This window comes from Bolinopsis microptera, chromosome 1 (assembly GCF_026151205.1).
Source record: "Bolinopsis microptera isolate Bmic1 chromosome 1, MBARI_Bmic_1.0, whole genome shotgun sequence".
In the NCBI taxonomy this organism is placed as follows: Eukaryota; Metazoa; Ctenophora; class Tentaculata; order Lobata; family Bolinopsidae; genus Bolinopsis; species Bolinopsis microptera.
The window spans coordinates 24588143-24601790 of NC_087072.1; the positions used below are offsets into that span (position 1 = coordinate 24588143).

The 13648-nt window shown below is 39.9% G+C and overlaps 1 protein-coding gene across 1 annotated transcript; it reads right to left on the reverse strand.

Annotated features, from left to right (window-relative positions):
* Window positions 1–819: 819 nt before the first annotated feature.
* LOC134826099 (uncharacterized) lies at window positions 820–11074 on the reverse strand. The gene is made up of 8 exons (XM_063838375.1): window positions 10254–11074; window positions 9287–9772; window positions 8320–8805; window positions 7353–7838; window positions 6979–7098; window positions 3289–3459; window positions 1616–1786; window positions 820–950 (listed from the first exon to the last, which is right to left on the reverse strand). The coding sequence occupies exons 1-8, from the start codon at window positions 10615–10617 to the stop codon at window positions 820–822; spliced, it is 2415 nt and encodes an 804-aa protein (XP_063694445.1). The 5' UTR covers window positions 10618–11074.
* Between the last annotated feature and the right edge of the window lie 2574 nt (window positions 11075–13648).

The following is a 13648-nucleotide window of genomic DNA, read 5'->3' on the forward strand; positions in this document are numbered from 1 at the left end:
AAACTTTTTATGCAGTCGATTTGGTCAACATCTAGACGCCCTGAAAAATTTCAGATCACTAACTCGATTTTAACATGGCATGGTTTTTAAGGCACCTGAATATGGCGATTTTGGGTTTTTTACCGAATTTCGTATAACAGTGCTGGCGAGTATTTTATGCAAATTTCTTAAAAATCTCAACATAACTATTTTTTATTCCTGTCATCTTTGACATCAAATTAGAATGTTTTGAACTAAAAATAAATCTGCTGAACGACTTCCGATGAGTCTTAATGCCTGAAAAACTCCTGCCGGAGGCGGCGGCCTTCGGCCGCCGCCTCCGGCCGGAGTGCACGCTTCGCGTGCACGAAAGAGGCTTGTAACGTGTACCAAAGGGGGTATAATAGTAAAGGGGGTATAATAGTTAAGGGGGTACATAGTATACCCACAATAAATGCACCGGTCGTGCTTGCCAGCACTGTGATATCTATAATCACTAAATCGCAGTCTCTTTCTTTCTTTTTTATTGAAACTGGTAATCTTGTTTTGCTCTTATGAGTGGGTCAATCATTTATTTTTAATTGTAGTTGACGAAATGAGAGTCTCCACTCAGTGTGGAGACTCTCATTTCGTCAACTACAATTAAAAATTTTTATTGAAACATTAAAAGTTGTCTAAAATATTACAATCTTAAATATCAAAAGTCTAATTATAGATTATAAATTCAAAAATTCGTCCGGGGTTTTGAGCTGTTATTTTTTCTATCACATCCCGATAAAACACCATGCTAAGATAGTGTTTTGTACTGTAGAACCATTCCAGTCCACACTCCACAGCAGTTTAGATGCTCATATTTACAGCAAACAGAAGAACGACGAGGAAAATTGAGCTGAATTTCAGGGCTGCTGCATCAGAGTGGTTATGGTTGTCTCCCTGATCACTTTTATCTTCTTCTTCACTTTCATCTTCCTCTGAAGGGGGAATTTAATTCAGTAAAAGATACCTTCACTCTAGAAATATATCGGCATGATCTATTTTATATGGCTTTGATTAATTATTGCAAGCTGCCACGAATAGATATTGGAGGACTTCGCCGCTTCGACGCGCCGTGCGAACTAGCATTCTTGCTTCGCATCGCATCGTCGATCGTTGCTCTGCTTCGCAGAGCAACGATCTTGATGGGTTGACATCGTCAACCAAGAATAGATACAAATCTTATATTTATATTTAAGAACAATAAACCAGTAAGATATGGGTCAGGCCGTTAACCAAGTGACGAGATCACTGACTGAGTGCTCGGATCACGTATCCGATGGATTTTGAAATGGTCATAACTCAGCCAAATTTTGAACAATGAACTTGAAACTTTGGGAAAGGTTTTAAATTATCAAGCCAAATGTCTGCAAAAATTTTTGAGTTCTTAGCTTAAAGCGTTCTCATTTTATGAAGACAATAGTGAAAAAGAGGCATTGTCACGCCACGCCCACTGTAATTAGGCGTGGCTTACGAAACTTTCAGGTAATCTAAGTTTGACCCATATCTATAATCTCTGAAATTTTGGTGCAATTTGGAGACGAATTACGTGAGTTATTAAGAGGTTGCGTGTGGGTAGTCACTTTTGGGTTATTAAACGAACCTGGACAAGGACCGGAGTTGCAGTTTTGCGCCTCTGTCAAACTTCCCTCACAATCAGCACCACCATTATCTGGGGCTGGGTCATTACAGCTTCTTTCCCTGGTCTGTTGTCCTCCTCCACAAGAAGTTGAGCACTCTGACCATTCTCCAAACGCACTCAATCCTCCATCAACTATAAAGTTGAAAAACTGTGTTATATATCAATTGGTCCGTAATCGACCGTTCACATCTTCGGAGGTATTATTTATCTCCACATCTTTGATCTTGTAAAGTTTTTACACTGAAATGCAGGACCGAGGTGGTCGATTACAAAATTGTTTTTAAAAAGCATGTATTTACTGGTATGATGCTTAAAGCATGGAATATCTATTGCACGATAACCCATTTGAGGAAGATCACCTGTGATATGAATATGATCATCAAATTTCGTATTTGTTGTTTTTAGCTTTTACACAACTTTCATTATCATAGACACTGATCTAAAGATATTTTGACATTTTTACTGCTTAACGACTGCCTTTTTTGCTAATAATTATTGTACGAAAAATTAATTTACAAATTATCTGCTAAAAATGCAAAAAAAAAGATAGAAAATATTGGATTTTTGATTGTTTTGAATTGTAGGTTTATAACCTACGTACCAGGACGCGCGCCGAGTTGGACTCGTCGACGGTCCGGTAATATTTGAAACAAATATTTTACGAGTATCACCCGTTAAGTTTTGAATGCCTTCGAGCTTGATTGACGATGTCAACCCTTCCTAGCTCGGTGCGACCCATGAGTAGTGCATCGCGCTACAACCTTCGAGTGTTCATTTTAATGTCCGTTTATAATATTAATTATGTCCGTTCATTTAATGTCCGGTCAAATATGGTCCGATAAGGTATATCAAGATTTAAAGTGGACGGTTAGAATTAGGTCAAGGTGGTTAGCTGTAGAGGTCCAATAACGCTAAATTTGATCGATGATTTTACGGAATTTCGAACTTTTTGGGAATGATTTTTGAAGAAACAAATGTTGTCATCATTGGTTTATTATTATTATCAAACTTTACACAAATCCAAAGTAGTTACTAAGAACATCCTAAAGACCTGATAAGTCTACTTAAAAGACTTGAAGAACTGAAAACTTACTATAAATGCAAAAAATGGAACTTGGACAATGGACCGAAGAAAACATCTTTATCGGTATCCAATCAATCATGATCAAATCTTCATCTCCTCAGTATGTTAGGTAAAGCCTAATGAACCTCATTAATACACGCTAACGCCTTACTCTTGATCAGATTGGGTAACGAGATCACTGATTGAGTGCAGAGATCACTGACTGAGTGCTCGGATCACGTATCCGATGGATTTTGAAATGGTCATAACTCAGCCAAATTTTGAACAATGAACTTGAAACTTTGGGAAAGGTTTTAAATTATCAAGCCAAATGTCTGCAAAAAGTTTTGAGTTCTTAGCTTAAAGCGTTCTCATTTTATGAAGACAATAGTGAAAAAGAGGCATTGTCACGCCACGCCCACTGTAATTAGGCGTGGCTTACGAAACTTTCAGGTAATCTAAGTTTGACCCATATCTATAATCTCTGAAATTTTGGTGCAATTTGGAGACGAATTACGTGAGTTATTAAGAGGTTGCGTGTGGGTAGTCACTTTTGGGTTATTAAACGAACCTGGACAAGGACCGGAGTTGCAGTTTTGCGCCTCTGTCAAACTTCCCTCACAATCAGCACCACCATTATCTGGGGCTGGGTTATTACAGCTTCTTTCCCTGGTCTGTTGTCCTCCTCCACAAGAAGTTGAGCACTCTGACCATTCTCCAAACGCACTCAATCCTCCATCAACTAAGTTGAAAAACTGTGTTATATATCAATTGGTCCGTAATCATATCAACCGTTCACATCTTCGGAGGTATTATTTACCTCCACATCTTGTAAAGTTTACACTGAAATGCAGGACCGAGGTGGTCGATTACAAAATTGTTATTAAAAAGCATGTATTACTGGTATGATGCTTAAAGCATGGAATATTTATTGCACGATAACCCATTTGAGGAAGATCACCTGTGATATGAATATGATCAACAAATTTTGTTGTTTTTACACAACTTTCATTATCATAGACACTGATCTAAAGATATTGTGACATAACTGATCTCTTGATGGTATCGAAGGCCGAGCTCATGTAGATTCCCATCTTGTGGAACTCCCATCTCTTCTCTTTCACAACAGAAATCAGAATTCGTTGAGTCCAGACAATATTGGCACAACTATGACCAGCCTTGTAGGCATTTTGCCATGGTCCTGTGTACTCTGCAATTTGTCTTTGAATTCTGTGTAGACTGTAGAGTAATCAAGGAGAGCAGTTTCCTAGTTCCATCCAGAAGGCAAAGAGGTGATCTGAGGCTCTTTAGAGGTCCTTTTGGTTGCCCTGGCTTCTGAAGAGGGGTTAGAAACCCTTCTGTAAAAGAGGGTACATGCTCATGTACTTCAAATGATCGATTAATGAGACATGCATATTGCTGGAAGAATACAGGTGGTGCGTACTTCAGCAGCTCGTTAGGAATCTCATCAGGACCTACTGCTTTCCCATTTTTCAACTTTGAAGCAGCATATTGGACTTCTAAGGAAGTTATAGGAGTATTCAGAGGACGTGGGGGTCCAGTGAAAGGTACCAAAGGAGGGTCTGAGCTGGTGTAGTGATTTTTAAACCACTCTCTAATGATACTTGCTTTCTCATCGTCACTTGCAACTAGCTGATTTTCAGAGTTTAAGACAGATATTGGCTCTGACTCTTTGTTGGCAGCAAGAGCTCTGGTAGCCTCGAACATCCTCTTCGTGTCATCTGCAGCATTGATGGTGTCAGCTAGTTGGTTGGCTAGAGCTGTCTCTAGATCTTTAAGACGTTTATTGATATCGTTCTTGAGTTTATTGATACGCTTTCTCAATACTGTCCTGTCTCTAACTGAATTGTCGTTGAGTTCTTGTAAAAGTTTGTGTTTCTCGTCAGACATATTGCATACATGCTGATCTGATGAATGATGATGTCTTTGGGTTTTCTTCTTGACACCCACAGTGTTAGAGGCTGAAGACTTGATAGTTTCAAACAGCTGTTCGAATCCTGTCTTAGTGTCAGCGGAAGGAGGAAGACTGTCAATTTGCTGAGTGACAGTTTGCTGGTACTGATCTTGTAGTTCCTTGTTACAAACCAGAGATGTCGTGTTGTACCTTTTAGCAGCTGATGTTCTGTTTCGGTATAACTTAGTTTGCTGCCTCAGGTCTATGGTAGCTTTTACAATCTTATGATCAGAATGTAGTTTAGCTCCTGCATAGGCCATAGGCCCTTGCATCATTGAGAAAAACAGTGCTGCGTGACCGGCATATAAATACATAATCAATCTGAGAAAAATAAGGGGAACTTCTTTTGGTCTTCTTGTCTTTCACCCAACCATTTCTTGTGGTTATATGACGACTGGAATGACAAAATGCAGTGTTTGCAGCAAACAAACCATTAGAAACAAGAAAGTCCAATAATCTCTCACCATTTTCATTTCGTCTTCCAACGCCATGCCTTCCAATGTTCTTATGAAGGCCATTTTGAAAGTCATGATCAGACCTTTTGCCAAGTTTGGCATCGAAATCTCCTAGGATCCAGATTTCATGTCTTGCAGGCACATTATAATTGCTTCCTGAAGCTCACAGTAAAACTGGTCAGTAGCAGCCGGATTTGATAAAGTTTTTGGGTTGGTTGGACTGTAACAGTTCACGATTCGCATTTTGCATGGTGGTTTGTTAACAAACTTGGATGGAATAAAAAAGTCCATGAAAGCAACTCGATCATGCCCCACGAAAAACCTCACCGAACCTCCACGCGGTGTGGGGTGGGTGGCTCGAACGGGAGGTGCATGGGTGTTTCTAACCTATGCAAAGGAAGGGACTAGCCATCTCTACAACAAAGGAAAGGCTCTAATAGCCTTTACTAACCTTAGAACCGCAGCATAACCGCTTTTCCCACAGGCAAATAACACCTTCCGCAGGAAACTAACACGCTCACAGGCTCCCACATGACGTGTAACCCCTGGATTTGGTTTTGGATCGGACACTCAAAACTACGATAGAGGAGCGGTCTACACGCTCACAGACTACCACGTCTCGTGTAACCCCAGGATTTAACACGCTCACAGGCTACCACGTCTCGTGTAACCCTAGGATTTAACACGCTCACAGGCTACCACGTCTCGTGTAACCCTAGGACTTTAACACTTAACAGACTCTAACACGCTCACAGGCTTCCACGTCTCGGTTTTGGATCGGTTTTGGATCGGACACTCAAAACAACGATAGAGGAGCGGTCTACAGTGACAGAGTGACGTTACAGGAACATTGCATACTCATACGAGTTGCACGTAGCAGGCCATGACCTCTCCTGGAAGTCCCTGTCTCTCCGTCGTTAACCCGGCGGGGTTGCACCAGGGGCGGTGGTAACAGAACTTCAAGACTCTCGGAGTCTGTTGTCGATATCTATATTTAATATATTTATGGTATATAATTTGGGAGTCTCTCTCTCCGGCAGCAGGAGTTGGAGAATGGGGACGCGTTGTGAAAGCCACCGTAACGAAGTCTTACTGTCGACGCCGACCAATCAAAAGAAGCAACTCGATCACTGATCTCATGAAATGAACGGAAATAATGATTGACACGAGCGTTGATTAAGAAACCCGTCCACCATGACGTCAGACGTCCTGTCTTCTGATCAAACAAAAAGAGGCGATGATTTCCTGGTAGTTTCTTATCCTCAAACTGACAAATTTTAGTCTCTTAAATCCCTATAATGTCCAAGTCATACCTGTCACAGTCGTTAGCAAGCAAGCACTGCTTGTCTGTCTTCGTCAAACCTCGATCATTCCAAGTAGCAAAGCCGAGAAGAGCAATTGGTAACAAGGATTACGGTGACCAGTTCTACAGCGATCTTTCGCGTAGGGGTAGATAGTCTGGTTGCAGCCACCATGCGAGTCCATCACGAACTACACGCCATCCTAATCATTGGTTTAATACGGTTAGACGGTTAGAAATTATCGCCGATAACCGATAATGACTTTTTCACAAATTATCGCCGATAATATCGGTTGCGAACCCTTTTATTGATACAAATTCGGGGAATTTAGTACTTATATTAGTATTACTTATATTTATTATGAATACTTTTATGTTGGTCAAACGTAGATTTATATATGATTGCGTTTATTGCATTTGGTATTATGAGATGGCGGGAGCTATATCGGACTATTATAATAGCTGTAAGATGTTATTTCAGAATTTTAGGTTTTAGGGTAAAATTTACAAGTAAGTTTATCAATACTCAACCTGGGCAATTATCTTCATCTGAACCATCTTCACAATCTGCTGAACCATCACAAAAAGAATTGTCCTCAATACATTGCACTCCATCCGCACAACGTGCCTTCCCTTTCTCACATTCCGCTCCTGGGGGATTAGTTGATGTTTGTAATTATATTTAAAGAATATAGAAGTATGGATTATTATAAAATTATTATAAAATTAGTATGGGAAAAGCGAGCGACCGATTTCATTCTCGTATCATTTTGCATATTTTGCAGAAGGTCAACCAAATTAATATCATTTCCTTTAGGTTGGGAAAGAGAGACACTGCAGCAGCGGTCCACTCTACCCATGATTATGGGTTTTGGTCAAATTTGTTTCTCTTTAATACAATTCACCTGTTACAACAACTTCGGCTACATTTATGTTCCCTATACTCTTGCTGAGCTTTACAGTGTCCCCGTCAGTGTCACAAATCAGTGTGTAGATCTGGTCTGCCTGCTCTAGTCCGTATGTTAGTTGGAGTGTCCTGCAGGAGCTCTGTTTTACCTCTCCTTGGTACACTGACACATCTACTTCGTTATGACCATCCACACACATCTTAAACTGAGCTTCTTTCTCTGCACACCATTGACTTTCAGGACGGTTTTGGTACCAGTTGGTATAAAATTGGTGGTAGATAAGGACCTTGTGGATAAAGTAGGTTCCATCAAACTCTAACTTTATCCAGCCTGCTCCGTTATCAGCCTTTGTAGCTGCCATAGTTGAGAGGTCTTTATCGATTGCATGTGTTGCTGCAAATTGTTCCTCGTTGCCATAAAGTGTTTCTCCTTGTGTAACCTTTGTGGGGGTTAACTCTGCGACTGCCGACTTTAGCTTTAGACCTGAAGTATCACAATTAAAATACTGCACATTTACCTATTTGATACAAATTCGGAGAATTTAGTACTTATATTACTTATATTTATTATGAATACTTTTATGTTGGTCAAACGTATTTTATATATGATTGCGTTTATTGCATACGGTTTTATGAAATGACTCTCACTCAATAAACGTCAGCTAATTCACTAACTACCACTCTTATCCCGAAATACTAGGTGTCGACCCGAACGCAACCCAAAGAGATTTTTACAGCATGTGATTGATTTAATTAATCGAAACTTATTACAATTCGTAAGCCGTGAATGAATGAGAAAATCGAGCGACCAATTTCATCCTCGTATCATTTTGCATATTTTGCAGACGCGGTCAATCAAATTAATATCATTTCCTTTTGGTTGGGAAAGAGAGACACTGGCAGCGGTCCACTCTACCCATGATTATGGGTTTTGGTCAAATTTGTTTCTCTTTAATACAATTCACCTGTTACAACAACTTCGGCTACATTTATGTTCCCTATACTCTTGCTGAGCTTTACAGTGTCCCCGTCAGTGTCACAAATCAGTGTGTAGATCTGGTCTGCCTGCTCTAGTCCGTATGTTAGTTGGAGTGTCCCGCAGGAGCTCTGTTTTACCTCTCCCTGGTACACTGACACATCTACTTTGTTATGACCATCCACACACATCTTAGACTGAGCTTCTTTCTCTGCACACCATTGACTTTCAGGACGGTTTTGGTACCAGTTGGTATAAAATTGGTGGTAGATAAGGACCTTGTGGATAAAGTAGGTTCCATCAAACTCTAACTTTATCCAGCCTGCTCCGTTATCAGCCTTTGTAGCTGCCATAGTTGAGAGGTCTTTATCGATTGCATGTGTTGCTGCAAATTGTTCCTCGTTGCCATAAAGTGTTTCTCCTTGTGTAACCTTTGTGGGGGTTAACTCTGCGACTGCCGACTTTAGCTTTAGACCTGAAGTATCACAATTAAAATACTGCACATTTACCTATTTGATACAAATTCGGAGAATTTAGTACTTATATTACTTATATTTATTATGAATACTTTTATGTTGGTCAAACGTATTTTATATATGATTGCGTTTATTGCATACGGTTTTATGAAATGACTCTCACTCAATAAACGTCAGCTAATTCACTAACTACCACTCTTATCCCGAAATACTAGGTGTCGACCCGAACGCAACCCAAAGAGATTTTTACAGCATGTGATTGATTTAATTAATCGAAACTTATTACAATTCGTAAGCCGTGAATGAATGAGAAAATCGAGCGACCAATTTCATCCTCGTATCATTTTGCATATTTTGCAGACGCGGTCAATCAAATTAATATCATTTCCTTTTGGTTGGGAAAGAGAGACACTGGCAGCGGTCCACTCTACCCATGATTATGGGTTTTGGTCAAATTTGTTTCTCTTTAATACAATTCACCTGTTACAACAACTTCGGCTACATTTATGTTCCCTATACTCTTGCTGAGCTTTACAGTGTCCCCGTCAGTGTCACAAATCAGTGTGTAGATCTGGTCTGCCTGCTCTAGTCCGTATGTTAGTTGGAGTGTCCTGCAGGAGCTCTGTTTTACCTCTCCTTGGTACACTGACACATCTACTTCGTTATGACCATCCACACACATCTTAAACTGAGCTTCTTTCTCTGCACACCATTGACTTTCAGGACGGTTTTGGTACCAGTTGGTATAAAATTGGTGGTAGATAAGGACCTTGTGGATAAAGTAGGTTCCATCAAACTCTAACTTTATCCAGCCTGCTCCGTTATCAGCCTTTGTAGCTGCCATAGTTGAGAGGTCTTTATCGATTGCATGTGTTGCTGCAAATTGTTCCTCGTTGCCATAAAGTGTTTCTCCTTGTGTAACCTTTGTGGGGGTTAACTCTGCGACTGCCGACTTTAGCTTTAGACCTGAAGTATCACAATTAAAATACTGCACATTTACCTATTTGATACAAATTCGGAGAATTTAGTACTTATATTACTTATATTTATTATGAATACTTTTATGTTGGTCAAACGTATTTTATATATGATTGCGTTTATTGCATACGGTTTTATGAAATGACTCTCACTCAATAAACGTCAGCTAATTCACTAACTACCACTCTTATCCCGAAATACTAGGTGTCGACCCGAACGCAACCCAAAGAGATTTTTACAGCATGTGATTGATTTAATTAATCGAAACTTATTACAATTCGTAAGCCGTGAATGAATGAGAAAATCGAGCGACCAATTTCATCCTCGTATCATTTTGCATATTTTGCAGACGCGGTCAATCAAATTAATATCATTTCCTTTTGGTTGGGAAAGAGAGACACTGGCAGCGGTCCACTCTACCCATGATTATGGGTTTTGGTCAAATTTGTTTCTCTTTAATACAATTCACCTGTTACAACAACTTCGGCTACATTTATGTTCCCTATACTCTTGCTGAGCTTTACAGTGTCCCCGTCAGTGTCACAAATCAGTGTGTAGATCTGGTCTGCCTGCTCTAGTCCGTATGTTAGTTGGAGTGTCCTGCAGGAGCTCTGTTTTACCTCTCCTTGGTACACTGACACATCTACTTCGTTATGACCATCCACACACATCTTAAACTGAGCTTCTTTCTCTGCACACCATTGACTTTCAGGACGGTTTTGGTACCAGTTGGTATAAAATTGGTGGTAGATAAGGACCTTGTGGATAAAGTAGGTTCCATCAAACTCTAACTTTATCCAGCCTGCTCCGTTATCAGCCTTTGTAGCTGCCATAGTTGAGAGGTCTTTATCGATTGCATGTGTTGCTGCAAATTGTTCCTCGTTGCCATAAAGTGTTTCTCCTTGTGTAACCTTTGTGGGGGTTAACTCTGCGACTGCCGACTTTAGCTTTAGACCTGAAGTATCACAATTAAAATACTGCACATTTACCTATTTGATACAAATTCGGAGAATTTAGTACTTATATTACTTATATTTATTATGAATACTTTTATGTTGGTCAAACGTATTTTTATATATGATTGCGTTTATTGCATTCGGTTTTATGAAATGACTCTTACTCAATAAACGCGTCAGCTAATTCACTAACTACCACCCTTATCCCGAAATACTAGGTGTCGACCCGAACGCAACCCAAAGAGATTTTTACAGCATGTGATTGATTTAATTAATCGAAACTTATTACAATTCGTAAGCCGTGAATGAATGAGAAAATCGAGCGACCAATTTCATCCTCGTAATAATCAGTCTCCTATCTGCAGACAACCTTATAACGTAAATGTGGCACTGTGGCACTCGTGGCACATGCTACATATATAAATATCTTACCACCAAAATTAAAGTGCCGCAAGTGCCACATGCTACATATGATAGTGCCACAAGTGCCACATGTGAGTGCCACAAGTGCCACATGCTACATATGATAGTGCCACAAGTGCCACATGTGAGTGCCGCAAGTGCCACATGCTACATATGATAGTGCCACAAGTGCCACATGTGAGTGTCGCAAGTGCCACATGTTAGTGCCACAAGTGTCACAGTGCCACATTTACGTAATAAGGTCGGCTCAATAATTGAAACTCGATAATGAAAAACTCCGCAACCAGAGGTGAAAATTAAAAACTACTTTATCAACGAAGGTCTACCTGGAACGGTCTAAGTCTAGGCTACATTAATAACAGAAATTCAACAAAGTGACTGATAAGAAACACAGATCATTCTTTAAGGGGGGGGGGGGGGGGCGGGGGACCAGTGACCGAACTTTTGTGGGGGTCCCGGACCCCAACCGCCAAACTGTGCCCGCGGGGCGGCCACGCCCATATTTGGTCCAAATTAGGCCAATTTAGCCAAATACCCTGAATATGCCCAAAACCCAGGTTCATGGTGCTTCTACTTGTAGCTAGTGGTCTCCTGAACTCGTATATGAAATTTCATCAAGATTGGACAAAAAATGACTGAGTTATGAGCCAAAAACCATATGCCCATATTTGGGCATACGCACTAAATTTGGTAGATTTCGTCCCATAAATTAGTCAAGTATCAATATTTTTGGATGAGACTAACTTTATATGAAAGGTAGGCCTAAAACACATATTCTCTGTCAGTTATAGCTTTATATCTGTTTAAATGTGGATACTATTACTATTACTAAGGCGAAAATACCCCAAAAAAATAAACAAAATTGCCCGTATTATATTTTTGTTCGTGATATTCGAGGAATTGATTTCATCAATTTGGAAATAACTCAATCAGTTTTCAAAATTTTTGCATGAAATTTTCGGAATCGATTCTAAATCGCATTTCAACCTTATTCTAGGAAGTCGATTTTTTTCTTTTCACCCTTTTGTAAAAAGGCAATAGTGAAAGGTTACGAATGGACATTTTTGCAGAAAAACGTGGATTCTTGGGATTGCATTAGTATAGGTGGGTCAAATATATGTCGTGTTCCTTGCTTACTTTAGGTAGTGCGCCATCGACAGTGAGCCGCGCGTGCCGACTGTAGGATGGTTTTTTAGCGCTAATTTCGGCCAGCACAATTTTCTTCAAACAAATAGATATTCAGTATACTTCCCGACCTCCGATTGCAACAAAAATTGGTTAGCTTACTCATTGACTTACAAGGAAAGTGTCCGAAAAATTTAAAGCATATCCAACCATCAGAAATTATGTTACAGCTAAAAGCAGCGCATTTTGCCCCATTTTCATCACTATATCAACTCCGATATCCACCAAATTTTTCGGACAGTTGTGAAAGCCCTATTGGAAGGTCGTCGCCAATTTTCAGAATGATCTCATTCAAAGAACCGAAGATAAATCCAAATAATACGACAAAAATCAACGAATTTGGTCAAATTTGGTCAAATTACGCGACTTTTACAGCTAATTTTGCTCCAAAAGCCGCGCACCATCAAATATGGCACCTAGGCGAAACTCACTGATCTTTCCAAAAAAGATATGACAAATTTGGTATTGTGAAAATTCTCACAGTCTCTAGAAAACAATGGTACAAAAATTTTTAAAATCCGAGCAAGTTTATTTTTATCGTGCACCTCCTACTTACTTACTTACTTACTTCCGTTCGTTACCATGTCAACTTGCCGCGCGCACGCGCGCACGGATTGCTTGCGGAGATGTGGTGTATACCCAGAAAAACTTACTGGCTAGCGATATTACTACAGGGTGATCGCCTTTTCAAAGCTTGTTGAGCTCCGCGCGCGCTCGTAAGTTCATTGAATTGCATTTGCACGCTTCAAACATTCCAAAGATGCAATTGTACAGCGTACCACGTGATACGATTCAGCCAATCAGAGAACAACAATCTGCAAAGTTATAGCTGCGCAGTTTTATAAGGCCTAAAATATGACTTTTCGCGATAATTCAAAATCTACGTTGTTTTTAATTTTCCCCCTGAGGGGAAACGTTATTTTTACAAGGCGAACATTTTGTTGAAAACCAGACGTTTCTATCTCTTTTACTTCCAAAGTTAGGCCCCTACCAGTAAGGTTTCTTGGGCCCAGTTGACGCGTAGCAGGGTGAAATGACTTGCTCTTACCTTTGTAATAAGAGTGAGCTAAAGCTCCATGCTAAGATAAGTAACATCGTTAGTAACAATCATAACACTCCTCATATCTCAGATTCCACGTTATCTTCCAATGTATGTTACTAGACGTCTTTCCAAATGATACTTATTTGAATCGTTATCTATCTGCGTATCCTTTACATCCTTCCCAATCAATAAGCTGGATATTGACATTGGGGTAAAAGTCCAACGTGATAAAATATTATTATTCATGTAAATAATGTC

Bases quoted from the DNA above. Each gene is read 5' to 3' on its own strand.
- LOC134826099 (XM_063838375.1), bottom strand. From the start codon at position 10,617: ATGGCAGCTACAAAGGCTGATAACGGAGCAGGCTGGATAAAGTTAGAG. The intron at 8,806-9,286 runs GTGAATTGTATT...GTGATACTTCAG, and splicing joins AGCCGAAGTTGTTGTAACAG to GTCTAAAGCTAAAGTCGGCA. The intron at 7,099-7,352 runs GTGAATTGTATT...CTAATCCCCCAG, and splicing joins AGCCGAAGTTGTTGTAACAG to GAGCGGAATGTGAGAAAGGG.